The following is an 18783-nucleotide window of genomic DNA, read 5'->3' as shown; positions in this document are numbered from 1 at the left end:
GAAATAAATAAAAATGACATTGGTTCTCCAAGGGAATGCAGTATATATTAAAGTGAAGAAAGTATGCAAGGATCTCTGATTTCGTTCTGGCATTAAAAATTGTACAATAAGAGGAGAAAACAAAAATAAAATAATTTCTATACTTCAAGTTTATATCACGTTAAAATCATGCGCCGTCGACTTACGACCTGTGCGATTTACGACCATCCGCACTTACGACCCCCCCACACACAAAATTAATTAATAAATTAATAATAAATCAGTCAGCTGCGCGTGCGATAACTATGGGATACGATAGTTATCGTACGATAACCCGCGTACGCTAACTATCTCTCGCATACACTCAGTCGCTTTCAAGCATCTGTTGGGATATTAATTAAAATTCTACCCATTAAATGTCAAGTAAAATGAAAATGCTTCATCTACAAATACGCCAGCTGAGAATTCAAGGAAAACTATTGATTTAGAGTGTAAAATGAAAGTTATCCAGAAGTATGAAGGAGGAAAGAAAGTGAATACGATAGCACGTGACTTGAAGTTATCACATTCCACGGTATCGACGATACTTAAGGACAACGAAAGAATTCGGGAAACTGTGAAAGGTTCCTCACCTATGAAGTCTACAATTTTAACCAAACAACGACAGGGACCCATCCATGAAATGGAGAAATTGTTGTTTATGTGGATGGAAGATTTAATATAGAAAAATTCACCCATGAGCCTTTGCACAGTGCAAGCGAAGGCTAGAAGTCTGTTTTAGAGTTTAAAATCACGCGCCGAAGACGATTACGCAGAAGATTTTCTGGCTGGTACTGGATGTTTAAGCGTTTTAAAAAAAGATTTGCTTTGCATAAAGTACGTGTCGCAGGAGAAGCAGGAAATGCAGATGAAGATGAAGCCCAAAAATTCGTTGATAGTTTCGACTCTTCAATCAAAGAAGAAGGTTATCTACCGGAACAAATATTTAACGTAGATGAAACCGGCTTGCAATGGAAACGCATGCATAATCGTACGTACATACACCAAGAAGCAAAAAGGATGCCAGGATTCAAAACTTTTAAGGATCGGTCTTTGTTTTAAGCTGAAGCCTTTTCTCATTTATCGTTCAGAAAACCCTCGTGCATTTAAGCACATCAACAAGCACACACTGCCCGTTTACTACCCTTCAAATCCTAAAGCTTGGATGACTCGAGCACTGTTCGAAGACTGGTTCATGAACTGCTTTATTCCCCAGGCTCGTGAATATTGTGCGGAGAGCGGTATCTCTTTCAAGATTTCATTGATTATGGACAATGCCCCTGGCCACCCTCCTCATCTGGACGACCTTCAACATGATGTTAGAGTGGTTTTTATGCCACCTAACACAACCGCTCTCATTCAACCCATGGATCAGGGTGCGATTTCAGCAATCAAGGCCCACTACCTCAGAACGACATTCGCACAAGCCATCGAAGCGATAGATTCTGATGCTGATTTATCTTTGCGAGACTTTTGGAAGCAGTACAACATTCTTCGGTGCACCAAGAATATTTCGACCGCATGGGAATGTGTAACAAAGAATTGTATGTCGGGAATTTGGAAAAAGTGTCTAAAATGTTATGCGAATACATTTGAAGAATTTGAAAAAGGAAGAAGAACTGGAAGTGATTATGTGAAGTGAAGTAATTACAGAAAAAAATAGTTAAACTTGCAAAAAATCTTAAATTAGAATGTGAAATAGAAGACGTAGAGGAGTTGTTAGATGGTGAAATAAAAGAACTTTCGGATGAAGAGTTGATTGAATTGTAAGCACAGAGAGTGTCAGAAGAAAAAGCGTGAGATGAAGAAGAGAAAGAAGAGAGGGGCAGAAAAGAAATTCACTGCAAAGAGTTTATCAGATTCTTTTTCGCAACTGAATAAAGCTCTCGCCAGTTTCGAAGCAATGGACCCTCGTGTCGAACGATTCACAAAGGTTGAACGTATCATTCAAGATGCTGTGCGTTGTTATCGTGAAATATATGAAGCAAAAATAAACAAACTGTTCAAACAAAGCTCAGCATGTTCCTCATCAAGAGAATATCTCCCACCTCAACCCAAGAACATGACCCTGACGAACCACAACCCAGCACAAGCAAAGATTAAAAATTGATTTCGTAAATTTCATTTGTATTAATTTTTATTAATTTTAGATTGTAATTTTGTGTTTACAGTATGTACAGTATTATTTTTCACATATGTACAATATGCATAATTATAAATTTAAAAGATTATAAAAATAAATTATAAAGATGATAAAAGATTAGAAAGGTTAAAGAATACTGTTAATAAATATATGGCCGACATACGACCAGATCGATTTACGACCTATCAGCCAGAACGGAAGTCGGTAGTAAGTCGACGACCAAGTGTAGTTGAATGTCCAGTTACCCAGCATAGAACAGGAACTGTGTTTCTTGTTATAGACCCAGGTGGCCAAACTGTGAACCGCCTGTGGCTCTTCTTAAGTTTTATTACGGCTCAACTAACAAATAAAACATATTTATAATTTTTCTTACTTTTCTAGCAGACATCGGGCAATCAGTTAATAAGCAATATTTTGCTGCTCGATTGGTCAATGTTTTTAGTGGCTTGATGAAATTTGCTATTCAAATGCTGTTCAGCAATGTATATATATTTATATTACCTTGTCAGAAAATTTAAAAAGACACATTACTGAATTTCGTACTTCTTATATTAATAAAAAGGTAATAATTTAAATTCCAAATGATTTAAATATTAATATTTTATTTTTAAAATTTTATTATAGAATATTTTGCAGCATGACTCTTGAGAATACACAGAACCGGAAGTATATCGACGAACATAGAAATTTTAAGGAAGAATAGGAATGTGGCTCTTAACCTTTGGGATGGGGCTCTTAACAATTTCTGGTAGGTAACTACGGCTCTTGCTGCAAAAACTCTGGCCACCCCTGTTATAGGCAACTGAGACGCAGCTATGATCAGGAGATAATTTGGTTAAGTGTTCTCTTCAGTATAAAGGATTATCGCATCTTCTAATGGATATGAAGGCCAAATTTATTCACGTTCTTTCAACAGATGGCATGCATCTTGTCTAGATTTTGCTTTATGTAGATAGACATCCTGTCCAGGTGGGAGGTTAATATATGCATTTTTCAAAGTGCACAATTTTGCAAAAAATATGTGTTTGGATTTTTTAACCGTTAAATTTCAAGTACATTAAAAAAGGTAAGGGGCGCGCAACTAAAATTTACATCGGGGAGGCAGAAGCCCTAGAGCCGACAATGACTACACTGGACAACTCTATGAGTTGAGTAGGGTTTTCTAGACATCTTTTGTAGGCGGTTCTCCAGATAGTCGACCTTCAGCACAGCAAGGAGGATTTTTTTTTTCAGGAATTTCGGGAAAGAAAACCGACCGTAGAACTCGGACCATTTCAGATAACACTACAAGGGTTTACGATGAACTCTGACTTTAACTCCCTCTTTACCAACATCCCCCAAGTCCCTAGCCTCATCAATCTCTTGGGGTACATTTCCGTGAATTACACTGCTTGTTTAAGTTAAAGGGATATTACATCCCCTATTGTTTCTTAGCCGAATAAGAAACTCAAAGAGTTTCATGCCGAATATAGAAACTATATAATGTTCGGCGATTCCAAGCGTAAGCAAAATGCATATCTTGACACTTTTCCGACTTGAACCGACATGCATTATCTTTTGTCCATATTACCAGCTTATTTTAAATCATACTTTCAAGCTCTCTACATCAGGTTGGTTAATTATTGTGCTACCCAGCTTTGCGTCATCAGCAAGCAACTGAATATCTTTCTTGTATTCATTTATATACAAATTAACAATAATGGTTCGACCACAGCGCCTTCAGACACACCACTGGTCACCTGTTTCATCCTGGACTCTGCTTCTCCACACACTACATTTTTGGTATCTGTCCATAAGCCATCCTCTTCTTCATTTCACCAGTTTAATATCCATCCACATTTGTTCTAATCTGAGTACCAGTATTCCATGGGGTGTCTTGTCAAAACCCTTAGCAAAATTTAGCATTATATCCACGTAGAAATAATAAGGTGACCACCAAATATTCCTACGTGTTTTTGCTTTGGGTATTTTCTCAGTTCATTCACTTCACACCAATTTCTCTGTTATAATGAGCTCTTGCTGTCTCAATCAAATAATCGCCGCTATCTTTTGATCTCTTCCATTCAATTTTTTTTTTTTACTCATAGTACTCCTTGAAGTGGATTTTCAAGTATTTTATAGCCTTCTGTGGACACAGTTCCTCTTATCTCAGATGGTTCCTGTAACCGGTCTGAAAACTGGTATCGTCTACCCTCTCATTATCCAACATGGTTACCAAATTTATGATCCTTTCCACAGGATTACCTCCATCACTAACTGCATGAAACGGTTATATTTCGAAACCTCGAGAAATGCCGTGGATTTATTCTATCCTGCTATTTCCTCCTTCTAGTTGTTCATGATTCCACTCTTGTAAAGTATTCACAATTTTTTTTATCTTGCTCCCAACTACACGAAATGTTTTTGTAAGGCTGCACTAGTTTATTATCGTGCATTGTCTAATTACCTTTTCTTGTTGTCTTGTTGTTCATAATATTATAATTCTGCTGTGTTTTGATTGATTTTTACAGTGCTCAAACGGTGTTCTAGATGGCGGAGATGGAAATTTTTGAAACTACATCAAAACCCCAGTTAGCTCTGGGAGGTCTTGTATCGGCAGATAAATTTCGACTCCCAAAGCCATGTTCTCTGCGAGATTCCAATTCATTTTCCCCTTTCCTAGTAGGACTGCCAGTAATCTAATGAAAGGTTCCAGAATAATACGACATCTGAAAATAAGATTTTAAAGATCTGAATTCCAAACCGCGAGAAACGATTGAGATTTGACCGATCACTACCATCTGAAATGGTCAAACGGAATATTGTGTACGTTTCCATTTAAGACGGCTAATGGATTGGAGACAGGTAATTCTGAGCAATTGAAATTGAAGAATTTTCTTTCTTTCTTTCTCTCACCAATGTCTGAAGCTTTGAAAGTTGTAGACGTTTAAGTGAGATTGAATTCTACGAATAGTACATCACAGCAGAAGAGGGCTGGGAAGTTTCGAACAGTTGTATATGGTGTATAAAAAAAACTGAACTATGCTATTGCTGATAAAAACGAATGCCATATTGACATGATTCGCTGTTTTGCATTCATTTGGATATTCCTACTTTGTTACTAGATCTAGCGACTTCTGAGCTCTCAAGTCGTACCCCGAAAAATTTTACCACCAATTCCGAAGGGGTACGCGTACTACAGACGCGTACTATGACGTTAGAGGTTGAGAACCTCTAACGTCATAGATACAGCAAGCCGTTCATAGAGAAAATATTTGATAATTATCATCCCCCTTCCAGACTGCAATCTGATGTTAAAAGGATCCTCATACTATTCCTTAAAGGAACATCTGTACAAATAACAAGGACCCTTCGCAGATATAACTTGTGCCCCACCTTCAAACCAGTCAGCCTCGAAGTTGTCTTCTTTCGTACCACCTATCAAAGATGCATAATCAGCTTCATCCTTTCTTGTTGTTTATCAAACACCCTGTTCTTGTTTTCACAGTGTGAAAATACTCCACGTCTTAACCTTCATAATCTAAATATGCTATATAACCTTGATCTTCTTCGATTCTAATGGTAGAACATATTTAGATTATGAAGGTTAAGACAGAGTTCACTGGAACCGTACTAGGATGTTACACTACAGCAGGTTCAAATTTGATTGTCTATTTTTGAATCTTGTGAAGCTCTACACCACCGTCCTAATCTTAATAGAAAAGACTGTATGCCTGTTTCTAAGTTGCCAGAAGTGATTGCTGTTAATTGATTGTAATTTTTAATGTATTCTTTATTTCTAGATCAATTTATTAATTATTTGAAATTTCTTAATTAATTATATATCTATTCCTAAGTCCCTGAACTCTTAGTGTTTCCTTCTACTGGGCAGCACCGCCCGTGGCACGTGATATTATACATGCATGAATCTTTCTTTTATTCCAAATTTAAATGTAGTTTCTAGTTTTTATGTCTTCTCCCTTAACCAAGCTATTGGCATATTGAGTGAAATCTATAGGAGGAATAAATTATATTTACTTTTAACTTACAGGTGTGAAGCTGTCATTCAAATCCTATATAATTAAATAAAAGATCATCACACAAAGTATTACAATTTACAAATTACCACTGCGAAAGCCTTGTATATAACAGCAAATAAATTACTTCAGTTAAGAGAAGAACGAAAAAGAGGCGAGTAAAAGAAAATGTGAAAGACAAGGAACAGTTCCGAAGACTATGAAGGTAGATTAAAGAAGACTTCAAAAAAAAAAAAAAATCAAAGAAGAATTAGATAAAGTAACGTAAAGAAGTTAAATATCAACTGAAATGTGAAAAAGTGCTGTAAGGAATATCGAAAAATTGTGCTCCCAAATCCACTTCCTCCTGAAACAAAAAAGTAAAGAAGGGCGAGATAACAAAAAAAAAAAAAAAAAAGTTACTGGTAACAAAATGACAGTAGAAAGAGAGAAGGAAGGAATATCTTGAAGACTTATGAGATGGAGAAAAAATGAACGGAGAAATTACCGAACCAGAAGTCTTGCACCAGAGATACTACTCGAAGAAATTTACAGAGCGATCAATGAATTTCCTATCAGGAACCAATCTGCAACAGACGAAATACCTGCTGAAATGGTAAGAATTGTTGTGTTGCGTCTGCAGGTTTTCATCTTCCCAGATTCCGTCTTCATAGATTAGGATTAGCAAGTATTTGATTTCTAAGAAAGTTGTAACTGTATTAGCTGAGAATCAACTCAGCAGGGTTTAAAATAGCATTAAATAGAATGGATGAGGTTTTATCTCGTTATTGACTTTACGTAAATGAAACAAACACTAAAATAATGGTGACAGTGTGAACATACAAAATAGAAGATAACATTGTGATTGGAGATAAAATATTGAACAATAAATCACTCATAACTTGGAGGAATTATCCAAGATGATGGAAGACGTACGGTGAAAATACGAAGAATTACTATGGCAAAAGAAATACTAAAGAAAAAAAAAAGATCGTTTAATAAAAGTAAGATTAGTAAAGACATGGAGAAAAGAAAACTAACGAATAAATCTTGCAATAAATGGAAGAGTAAAACATTGAAGACATCTCCTCGCACACCTGAGGATTCGCAATAAATGGATTATGAAAGTATATAAAAGTATGAAAAGAAGAGGAAGATGACAGCCGAAATATGCATTCTTAGAGTAAGTGTTTAAAATTAATCGGAAGATGTTGTAAAACGTTTGAAGAGGCAAGCCAGAAATAGGGTGATCTGGAGAAGGGAACTCTGAAAATCCAAAGCGATTATCCCTTATAATGATGAATAGAAGGAAATCCAAAGAAATAAGAACAGAGAATAATATCAACCGCAGAATGGCTGTTCGTGCTAGCTACAACTGAAAATGACAATTGCTCGTCTAGTAATAACTGATACATAACCAACTGAATAAAGTGGTATTTCTTAAGAAATTCACTCAAAGAATGAAAAGCCACATTTAAACTTTCACCGTCATTTTGCAGTTTCCATGGTGCAAGAAATGCGTTCAAATCTATCGTCATCCTGAGTGTTATTCCTGAAGATATCTTCAATGTCCGATTATAATACGACCCCAAGTCTCTTAGCTTATTGTATTGTCATGATGCATTTGGCAAACGAAGCCAGGTTTCTTAACGAAGTCAGGTTAAAGAGCGATAATATTCACGGTCATTGTCCATTGAAAGTTTTAGCATTACAGGTTCATTTATCTCTTATTAATATTTCATGAAAGTGTTTCTTCGTAATTCCACACAATATCTCAATTGGGTTTAAATCTGGTAAGTTTGCCATCCAAGCGCTATTGGAAGTGTTACAAGAAGCTGAATCTTGCTAAAAAAAGGAATTCACCATCACACAGTTTTGAACACTTTCTGTTCTGGCATCAGAAGATTCAGTTGATGGCGATTTCCTTTTTCAGCAAGATGGTACACTTTGGAATTGACTCTTGTATACACAATACACAGCCTACCTGGACCCTCTGCGGTCATAGAAGCCCATATCCTTTGATGGCCATGGTATACATATTGTGTATGTGTATCCCATCTAGTATCTTATAGATTTTTAAGTGTAATTTTGCTGTATTATACAGTACACCACATCCTTTACTCAAAGCACGAAAGAAATTATATTTCTTACATAATTCTGTACAACCTCGCTATTTCATTATAAACTTTGGCAGCATCCGCGATCACCTAATTAATGAGTATAATCCGCATGTGTCTCTTAATGCTCGCGTGTTCCCCATGTTATCGTATTCTTGTTTCCACGAATTTTTAATACCTAAATTTAAATATTTCAGTCTACGAAGTACGAGAATAAACCTTCAAACTATGAGAAATTTGGTTAGCTGTTCTTTCTGTCTCTCTTTTTCAAGTTCTTTTTTCTTAAATTTTATTTGAAGCTCTGTGTAATTTTTTTGTCTACATTATGCCCAAAAATATATTTTAAAGTAAAAAAACCTATTGAACAAAAATTTGTTGACATAAAAATAAATGTAAATAAAAATAATAAATACTTAAAGAAATGCATACATTCTCCTTTGAATTGTAAAGCCATACGTTAAATGTTGAATCTGCTTATCTGAGTGCAAATTAACTACACATTTGCTGTGTTTAGCAATCAAACGTTCCGTGATTAATAAAACCTCGTGAAGTCCATTCCTCAACGAACACCTAAATATCACTGCGTAATATAGATTAATCCGGATACACGTATACGCCACAGAGCCTAACTGGCGAATGCATGCTACATGTAAGAAAGAAAGTCGATAGTGTAAGGATTCCCCTGCACACGATGTCCTGGAGAGCTCCGGGCTCATTCATTACTTGTCAACTGTATATTATACACAACGAAAAAGCTTACGGTGTTTGCTAAATATTATTAAAATTTGTAGTATTCAACACGATCTATTTAGTGCATATCCACATTAAATGAAAGCTAATATTAAAACATGTTCATATTTTATTTTTTCCACTCATTTCAGAGGCCCCGCGATGCATCGCATGCTTACTGGGTTATGCCAACCCTGCACACAAAACATAATTTTATCGCATAAAAGTACCTTTTCCCAGTCCTCTTGACCCTACAAAGTCTTTGTTCATCATCGCACCTTAACCGACTTTTGCTTAGAAGTCTTAGGCACACGTGATTTAAAACTTAATTTCTGAATTTGTCCCAACATCCTACATTTAGACACATTCACATCTACTTCTTTCCATCTCCTATGAAAATACCTCACTTCAGAAACGGTTTTTCCTCGACATTCTTCAATTTCCTCTCATCTCTTGATGTAGTTATTACCTTTTGATTGCTTCAACAGCAGTCGAAAGGTAATAACTGTTTGAAATTTTGTTATTACTTTTAGTAATAACGAAAGGTTTGAAAACTCGGTGATTACAATACGGTTTCAATTCTCTACTCACGCTTGCATGGAAACATATCAATTCCTTAGCTAAAATCTGGAAGTTTGGCGTTCTTTGTTTAGACACCGCACAAAACTTCTTAGCTTCTGATATGTCACTCGTTCAAACCATGTTTAGCAAATGATTAATAGAAATCCAGGCACAAACTATTCCTCACATACGAGTCAGTCCAGCAACTACTGAAATACATGCTACTTTTATGCTCTCATCAATACCGATCGAATAAATTTGAAATAATGTAATATTTTGAATCACATTATAAATTATTCTAATTTTCTTAAATGTTTTCAAATAACCATTTTCTTGTAATTTAAATTACATTTATATATGATTTAAATGGTTATATAATCTACAAGGTAAGTAGATTTATACAATGCTAATTCAAAATTCATATTTTGTAATAAGTATTCTTTGCAATAAATTAGAATTGCAAATCATTCAACACACTTTGATTATTCTAATTTTTTGATTCGGAGGTGTTTAATCTGCTAGTGGCTTTTAAGTAGTGACTGTTATGTTTATAACAATTACTACAGTAGATGATATAACAATCTGGATCTACCTACTCACTGATGAGACCTCAATAAAGGTCAAAACCGGTCTGGGTAGTGTTTGAGTGAATGCAGTCCAGTATGTGATATGCTGATATGGTCATTCGGTTTCGATTGAAGTAGAGCTTTAACATACCCGTGCAGTGCAGTTGGAGTTTTAACTTTAGTAGTTTGTGTTTGTCTTTGCGGCCAGTATGACAGTGGCATTTTCATTTCCTTCCCATAATACCAGTTTTATTATTTTATAATGTAATGATTGTAATATATATTAATAAATGAAATAATGGCTGAAATTTTAACAATTGACCCGAAATACACTTGGCATTTACAGTCGACTGAATGATTCCAAAATAGAAAACAATATGAATTTTTTAAAACGTTGTCTTGAATCTCATCAGATACCTTTGGCTGATGTAAAGTATAATAATGGCCAACACTTCTACGAATGGTTCTCCTGCACTTCTGTAAATAGGTCGGTCAGGTACGAAATCTTGTGGGTATGGTGTAGTCTCAAATGAAACTACAACATACTGGGAAGAAAAATTTGCAGGGATAGAAACAGCATCATGAAGGATATAAATGGGATTAGAAATTAGGTAAATCGCTGTCATCAATAGAACAGAATACTCTCATCAGTTCACATTAACGTGAAGTTTCTTCAAGGAAGTTTAAAGTAATATTTTCATGAGCAAAAAGTGGAGGAGAGAAGTGGAAGTCTTATTTTGAAGTAGAAAAACGACTCTGTGTTTGTGTGATTACTCGATCTAACTTGCTTTTTTTAGAATAGAATTTCAGTTATATCCCCGGACACACAGTCATATCCGAAGCCTCTTTATAATAATTTTTAAAAAGCTTATACATTAAAATGAGTATTTGTTAAAAGAAATTAGGTTATTAAAATATTCTCACAACATTACAAAAAGAACTGCATTTTATTAAATTTCAGAAAGTGAAGCTGCTTAGCCGAAATTGCAATTTGTAATTGCTAAGCAATTTCTGTTACACGACTTTTCTGTAAAGTAAATGAAAGCAATTCTCATTTCACACTAAACGAAAAAACGTGGAACGTATGAAATGGTAGTGTAAACAAAAATAAAAAAACCAATAATGAATACAGTAAAACATATCAACTAAAATTTTTTTATCTCCAAAAAGTCACTGAAAAAGACTTCTTTGAAATTTAGGATGAAAAAATCCAAAACGCATGCAGTGAATTTGCACATTACCATATACCAGCTACTGCTGTCTTCCCACTTTCATTACTTTCTTGTTCTTATTTACTCTGACGGTCTTGAAACATGAACTTCAAAGAACGAAGGGGTATGTGGCTACACATTAAAAAGGTTGGGTGGGTGAAAACATTTTATTGTTACTAGATGTTCTCACAGAAGATAATAATCAGAGTGATCCGAAATAATTTTCATCGGTCTAGTGCCTCGTATACGAGAAACACGAAGCTCTTCAAACACTTCTCTAAAACAGATTTTTCTTCTTTTATCATTGTAAAGTGTGAATCTATTTAATTTAAACAATATGCAAAGACCCGACCGAATACAATAAAAAAAAAAAGAAAATCGCAGGTAATCAGTTAGGGAAACCAGTGCATCCATTCCTTCAAGAGGATTTTATTTCTAAATTAGAAGCAAAAAAATAGTGAACCCTTGAAATGACTTTGGAAAAGACCTGCTTGGTGGTAGCAAATTCCCGATACTGCATAGCACTAAACAGTTTACACGAGTTCAATCTTTTTGATATTCAAATCCATTTCGTTCACACTGTTTTGATAAATTTGCAATAACTTTTCCTTAATCCATTAAGGATGATATTTTTAAAACTCAGGTGACACTTGGAAAAGCAGTGCTTCTCACTAATGTATTTTTATTTTCGAAAAAAAAAATAATAATCCCATTCACAAGGATTACTTTTATGTTGTGCTTAAAAGGGCGCCTTGAAGAAATGCAAATATAATTGTACATATATGACAAGGACACACTTCCACCCACCACTCATTAGCTGTGTTGAATTCTTAAGTGGGTCACCACATGTTCCTTTCGCGAGAATGTTTTCCCGCACGTTGGATAAGTGCAATGTTTCTCATCAGTATACACTCTTAGATGTGTTTTCAAATGCGAACTCCGTGAAAACCTCTTGATGAAATTCTTTAAATTAAGGGGATATTAAATGACACATTATTTCAAAGCCGAATAAGAAACTCAAAGATAGAAATCTAAGAGTTTTATACCGAATATAGCAAACTATAAAAATTTCAGAGAATTTTTGCATAAGCTGAACACAAGGTTCAATACTACGGTAACTCTTAACAAATATCCCTTTAATTTAAATAATTTTACATCGCTGTAGTGAAGCCTTTTGGCTCTTTATTTCAGTAGCGGATTGGTGCACCTTCTTTGGCATCTCATTTAGCAAAGTATATAAGTTCTGCTCACTACAACCTTGGTAATATCTAGGTAACCTACTCACTGATGAGACGTCAGCAAACGTCGAAACCGGTCTGGGTAGTGACCTTCCCCCCATAATGTGAAACATCATACATCTCCTAGGATATGTGTTTTTACATTAGGAGAAATACCAAGAATAGTGACCAGAACTTAACCCAGCTTTGCTACGTGTTGTCCTAGTATTAAACCATGTGTTTAGCTAAGCTAGGATTCGACAAAATTTTTATAGTTTCTTATATTCGACCAGAAACTCTTAGATTTCTATCTTTGAGTTTCTTATTCGGCTTTGAAATAATGTAGGATTTAACATCCCCTTAATTTAAACAATTTTACATCGCCAAAGTGAAGCCTTTTAGCTCTGTATTTCAGTAACTCATGATGAAAATTTCACACGGAAAAAGTTTCTCTTGTGTGAACACTTTGTCTTTTAAGGACACTAGTTGAAAAATTTCTTGTGACAGATTTTGCATGTAAAGGAGTAATCTGTGCTATTCCGTTTGGTGTGATTTTTAAGACGAGACTTATTCAGAAAATTGTTTCCAACATATTTTACCCGAAAAAAGCTTTTCTTTAGTCACAGGGTGCCATTTCCAGTGATTTTCAGGGGAAGAACTTAGAGTGGAAAACATAAAGCTGAACATGAGACAAGTGAGAGTTTTCTCATCAGTATGTGTTCTTAGATGTCTTTTCAGACTTGATTGATTGAAACAGTTTGTTGAAAATATTGCATGGAAGAGGATTCTGTGGTCTAACAGCTTCATGTATTTTCAGATTTAAACTGTCTGAAATCGTCATGTTGCAAATTTCGCATCGAAAAGCTTTCCCATAAGTATGAATTCTTCGATGTTTTTCAAGACTCGAACTGCCTCAATACTTCTTGTTCAAATTTCGCATAGAAAATGTTTCTCACCAGTATGAACTCTTAGATGACTTTTCAGATGCGAACTGCTTGAAAATTTCTTGTTGCATATTATGCAATGAAAAGGTTTCTCACCAGTGTGAACTCTTAGATGACTTTTCAAATTCGAACTGTGTGAAAATTTCTTGTTGCAAATTTCGCATAGAAATGGTTTCTGACCAGTATGAACTCTTAGATGACTGTTCAGATTCGAACTGCAGGAAAACTTCTTGTTGCAAATTTCGCATAGAAAAGATTTCTCACCAGTATGAATTCTTAGATGAACTTTCAGATCCGAACTGTTTGAAAATTTCTTGCTGCAAATTTCGCATAGAAAAGGTTTCTCACCAGTATGAACTCTTAGATGTGTGTTCAGATTCGAACTGTAGGAAAACCTCCTGTTGCAAATTTTGCAGAGAAAAGGTTTCTCACCAGTATGAACTCTTAGATGTCCTCTCTGATCCGAACTTTTTGAAAATTTCTTGTTGCAAATTTCGCAGAGAAAAGGTTTCTCACCTGTATGAACTCTTAGATGTCCTCTCAGATCCGAACTTTTTGAAAATTTCTTGTTGCAAATTTCGCAGAGAAAAGGTTTCTCACCTGTATGAACTCTTAGATGTCCTCTCAGATCCGAACTTTTTGAAAATTTCTTGTTGCAAATTTCGCAGAGAAAATGTTTCTCACCTGTATGAACTCTTAGATGTCCTCTCAGATCCGAACTTTTTGAAAATTTCTTGTTGCAAATTTCGCAGAGCAAAGGTTTCTCACATGTATGAACTCCTAGATGTCCTTTCAGATCTGAACTGTTCGAAAACGTCTTGTTGCAAATTTTGCACAGAAAAGGTTTCTCACCAGTGTGAATTCTTATATGTATTTTCAGATGGGAACTCCGTGGAAACCTCTTGTTGCAAGTTTCGCAGAGAAAACGTTTCTTACCAGAATGAATTCTTCGATGTTTTTCCAGACTCGGATTCTCTGAAAACATCTTGTTGCAAATTTCGCATAGAAAAGGTTTCTCACCTGTATGAACTCTTAGATGTCTTTTCAAAGAGAATCCGAACTGTTTGAAAACTTCTTGTTGCAAATTTCGCAAGAAAAAGATATCTCTTTGGTGTGTACTCTTTCGTGACCACTCACTTGAGACAGATCGAAGAACGTCTTGCAACAGATTTTGAATGTAAAAGAATTATCCTCTTAAGTTATCCCATTGTGGTTTTTATGATTGAGAATATTGTTTACCACATAACTTACACGAAAAACTTTTCTTCAGTGAATGCATGAATATCATGGTGCTCTTTAAGAGACCACAGTATTGAAAACCTAGAGCAGCTTCACATTTAAAATGTTCTCCTTCAGTGTAATCAGAGATGCTTTTTAAGGATATGGCTAGTCTTATGATTTCCTACAAATTTCACTCATATGGCTTCTCTTTTCTGTGAACCTCACTGATCTGAAAAAAAAAAGCTTTGTTTTCATAAAATGCTGTTTCAGATATATCACAGGTGAAGGGTTTCTCCTTTAAGTGCACACTACAAATGTTGCATTTTTCTGAGAGAAAGCAAATGTCTTGTAGAATATTTGGATTGAAAATGCTACTGAACTTTTAAGAGAGCCATTGAGAAAAATGATTTCTCTCGTTTCACAGGAAACACGCCTTTCTCCACTAGGAACTTTGCAGACTGATTTGCAGTCGGCTGTGTTTGATTTTTCTGTGCCTGGTAATTTAATCGGGAAGTGTTTGGAGTGTTCACAATTTCTCAAATGAAGCTGAAAAGAGTTAAAATAGGAAAACTCCTTTTTGCATTTGGAAAAGGGAAAACTTTTCCCAGTATGAGCCACTTATCGACCCGGATGTAAGCAATACGTCTTCATGCATTTTTCGCAATTGATGTTCTGATGCATGAACCACAAGTTTGTGTATCTTCAAATAATATAAACTGGAAAACCGCCTGTTGGAAGAAGACATATTTCACATGTCAGCATATGTCGATTGCAGTTCAGTGTAGCCTTGTGCCCATCAGTGTGTAAATGAGTAAAAGGTCTTGCTGTAATTTTCACATGGAAATTGCTTCTCAACTGAGTGCATTTTCAAATGGTATCGAAGATTTGCTGAATCAAGGCAATTCTTCTGACTTGCCGTACAGAAGGAATGTTTTTCTTCTTTTTTCAGGTGCATTTTCTGCTGCTTGTTTAGGCTGTCATGGCTATGAAAGTTTTTTTCATATTTTTGGCATGAATCTTTACTACTGGAGTCTGTTATTGTTCGGTTGCTATGAATTGTGTCATGCGTTTTAAGTTGAACTGATCGCTTAAAGGCTTTGTGGAATACCTTTGGCATACATAAAGTTTATTTATTATTCGACTATTTATTGCGAGTTTTCTGATGTCGGTTTAGGCGACTCTGATATACAAAGTGCTTCTTACATCATCACTTGCGAAATTCTTTTCACTATTTTCTTCGAAGTTAAGATATTTTAATATGAAATGTGATTGAGCCATCTTGACTGTTGCAAAAGGAGAATTACTAATTGGTTTTTGATTTTGGGTCATCGATTCCATTCGCATTTTGATGATTTTCCGTTATGCCACTAGAAGTGCAACCACCTCGGACTTATTTGATTTTTATTTCGCAAATTCAGCATGAAATGTTTCCAACAACGTAATAATCTTCATAAATTGCTGGTTATCATCTTGGATTTAATGCATTAGCAGACAAAATATCCCATGCCAGTAAACCTATTAATAATCTGTAAAGAAAAACGAGGTAATTAATGCGAAATTAAAACTCTATAAATAAAATATTCTCGATATATTATCTAATATTTAATAGCAATTAATATATGTATTTTAATCTAGAAATTTACTATTTTAATGAATAGTGGACAAAAAATAACGTAAAACTTTCAATGGACAATAACAGATTATCGCTCTTTAAAATGGAGTAAGAAAACCTGTGTTACTTGTCAAAGGCATCATGAAAAAATAACAATTTAAGCAGAGAGTCATGGGGTCGGTTTATAATCAGAAGTTGAGTATGTCCTCAGGAACACTAAGGATGACCTTTGATATGAGCGTATTTTTTGTACACATGGAAACTGCAAAATAACGGTCAACATTTAAAGATGGCTTTTCAATCTGCAAGTGAATTTCTTAAGAAATCTAACTTTATTCAGTTGGTTGAATGTCAGTTATTACGTTTTCTTGTTTCATTGGATCTCCTTCTCTTCACCATCTAAGGCAGGGGTTCTCAATCTTTTCCATTGGCATACCACTATATTTAATTCAGGATATTAGATGTACCAGTAAGCAAATTTATTTTGGAAAAGCAGGATTTGTTGGTCCGAGGGGCATAATAAGCATTTCTCAATAATACTAGTGATTCATTTAGGTTATTTTGTATTTTATTCAGATATTTATTAGAGAAATAATTATTCTTTGAATCTATTCAATAGATTGCTCTGTAAAATGAGCAATTTTTAAGAATTAAAATAATAATGAGTGAATACATAAACAAATTTTCACAAACAAATATTCCTTATAATGGTGCTCCAGTTCTCAAATAAACTTACTATCAGTACAAACTATAAATGTAACATTTTTATTTATAGAACTCACATTCTTGTTTCAGTCTGAAGGTTGTGCTTGTTTAGCTGAACACAGCTTCTTAATGTCTGGTTTCAATTGACTTAATTTGAGTATTAAATTGGGTTAAAAATTCAACTTATTCCAGTACTTGTTTTTGATATAAATGAGAGAAGAAAACCCACATTCACAATGGTAAGTAGTTGCAAACACCAACAGAAATTTTACAGCTCTTTCTAAGATCAATGGATATTCATTTCTTCTTGCCAACTAGAAGTCTGTTAAATCCATCTTCTTGATCGTTTTCCTGAGACTTCCGTCACAGGAGAGCTCGATTATTTCTTCTTTCGCAGAAGGAGTTAACGCTTCTGGTAAGGTGTCATCAATGGAAAACGGCTTTCTAATCCAAAATTCTGAAGCCAGGTTTCCAGGGAAGTATTCGTTGAAATCCGTGATTAGACTAATAAGATGCTTTTTTATATTCACTGCCAGTTTAATAAGAATTTCATTCTCTGTCAAGAAAGCATCCAACAATGGAAAGGAACACGTGTTTCCAGTATCGATTTCTTTAACGATGAAGCCAAGTTTTTTTCCTTTACCAAGAATAAGGAAGTACGAGCATCCTGAAAGCTTGTGTTCAGCTGGTTGAGGTGGCAAAATAAATCTGCCTGGTATGTCAACCGGGGAAGCCACAGTTCATCAGTGAAATAATTCGTCTAAGTCTGAGGATTTGTCAGAGGAAAAAATCTGCACTTCTGAACGAAGTTCAAACAGGTATGCTCAATAGATTTCCCCTCGACAGCCACCTAATTTCGGTATGGAGTAAAAGAAAATCATGTTCACCACCCCATTTCATTGCACAAAATGGAAAATAGTCGTGAATTCATAGCTCTGGACTTAATGAAGTTAACAATTCTCATACTTTCATTAAACACCGTCTTCAGAGCAACAGGCATATTTTTTGCGGCTAAAGCCTCGCGATGAATGCTACAATGCACAAATTTTGATTTTGGAGCTAGTTCTTTAATTTTGAAACAATGCCACTGTGTTTCCCAACCATTGCACGTGCTCCATCAGAACAAACACCAACACATATATTCCATTCTTTTTCACTTTCATAAATTGGTCTAATTTTGAAAATATTTCATTTGAGGTTGTTCAAGCAGGCAGTGGATCACAAAACAAGAACACTTCCTTCACTGTTTTTCCATCTATAAATCTTATATATGTAAGAAGATAGACCATGCTGGTAATGTAAGTAGTTTCATCCAATTGTATGGGAAAATATTTAGTAGACTGAACTTTTTTCTATTAACTACTTGTTAACATTTGAAGACAAATCTGAAATTCTTCATTATACAGTGTCATGGATAATGGAATCATTTCAAATTGTTTTGCTGCCTTTTCCCAAAAAATTATTCTAACCATATCTGTAGCTGCTGGCAATATTAATGACACTCACTTGTGAGGATTTTCTGCCTTAACTATTCTTAAACTGACTTCTTAAGATGCCTCATAAGAGCCTTCGTGTTAAATCCTGAAAATGAGGATATTTGTTTTTTCCTTGCTGACAAATCGGACAGTTTTCTCTGGAAATATTCCTAAGGTTTGTGTTTTAAATTCATGCTTGGTTTCAAAATGACGTTTAAGAAGGGAAGGCTTCATCGAATGTTTTGCTAGCGTTTCATAACAAATCACAC

The 18783-nt window shown here is 35.0% G+C and overlaps 1 protein-coding gene across 2 annotated transcripts in view; it reads right to left on the bottom strand.

Moving 5' to 3' along the window:
* Window positions 1-11094: 11094 nt before the first annotated feature.
* LOC150093441 (uncharacterized) overlaps window positions 11095-18783 on the bottom strand; it is a 49398-nt gene continuing 41709 nt past the window's right edge. For both annotated transcript variants that reach the window (XM_090414054.1, XM_090414055.1), the window contains exon 2: window positions 11095-16248. In XM_090414054.1, the coding sequence (XP_090270180.1) occupies window positions 13485-14486 (1002 nt within the window). In that variant the 5' untranslated portion in view covers window positions 14487-16248 and the 3' untranslated portion in view covers window positions 11095-13484. The remainder of the gene's footprint in view (window positions 16249-18783) is intronic.

This window comes from Typopeltis vanoorti, chromosome 24 (genome assembly GCF_054136105.1).
Source record: "Typopeltis vanoorti isolate ZY-2024b chromosome 24, IOZ_Tvanoo_1.0, whole genome shotgun sequence".
Classification (NCBI taxonomy): Eukaryota; Metazoa; Arthropoda; class Arachnida; order Uropygi; family Thelyphonidae; genus Typopeltis; species Typopeltis vanoorti.
The sequence above is the reverse complement of the archived record's forward strand: the minus strand, read 5'-3'. Positions and strand labels throughout refer to the sequence as shown.